This window comes from Eimeria mitis, genomic scaffold (genome assembly GCF_000499745.2).
Source record: "Eimeria mitis Houghton genomic scaffold, Emh_scaff322, whole genome shotgun sequence".
In the NCBI taxonomy this organism is placed as follows: Eukaryota; Apicomplexa; class Conoidasida; order Eucoccidiorida; family Eimeriidae; genus Eimeria; species Eimeria mitis.
The window spans coordinates 6,648-7,292 of NW_013571557.1; the positions used below are offsets into that span (position 1 = coordinate 6,648).

The 645-nt window shown below is 55.8% G+C and overlaps 1 protein-coding gene across 1 annotated transcript in view; it reads left to right on the forward strand.

Moving 5' to 3' along the window:
* The window catches only part of EMH_0007840 (uncharacterized protein), a gene marked incomplete at both ends in the record, with an annotated part of 14,484 nt that overhangs the window by 6,532 nt on the left and 7,307 nt on the right, over window positions 1-645 (forward strand). The window contains 1 exon segment of the mRNA XM_013498149.1: window positions 191-497. Within this exon segment, the coding sequence (XP_013353603.1) occupies window positions 191-497 (307 nt within the window).

Here is a 645-nt window from a genome sequence, read left to right on the forward strand (position 1 = left end):
GAGGCTGCGTCGTGCCCTAGCATCTACACCATCGTGTGCTAAAACAGCAGGAAGAGAGCATGAGGCCCGGAACAACTCTCGAAGTGACACGGCGCGCCTTGCTTGACATCAGCTGTTACCGAGCAACCAGCTTGTCTCCTGCTTGTGGGGAAGCACCTGTTTCCTGCTGCGACTGTTGATGTTGGCTCAGGACCTGCAGTATGGCGCTGTTCCGGCTCTGTTTGCTGCTCTCTCCTCGGCCCTGAGGGTACAGCCACCAGACGAATTGCGATTACTGGCGGTTGGGCTCGACCGGAGAAACGACGGGACGCGGCCTTCTGGAGCTTGTGAAGACGACCCCCGTGTAGCAGAAATGGGGTACAGCTGCGCCATGATGGAGGCGTTCTGTGATTCCAAGCTCCATGACCTTGCAGCTGCTCAAAAGAAGCAACTGCCGGACTGGCTTCCGAAGGAAGCGAAGGTCAAAGATGCATGCAGGAAAACTTGCGGGGCCTGTGGTACGTAATCCACTATTCGAAGGTGCTCCGGACCTCGCAGATACTCCAAACACTTGTTTTGCCTTCTGCTGACTTGCAAAAAGGACCGCCCCCTGAAGCCTACACTTGTCTTTGACCGATCCAGCGTGTGTATCTGTGACCGTTGAAA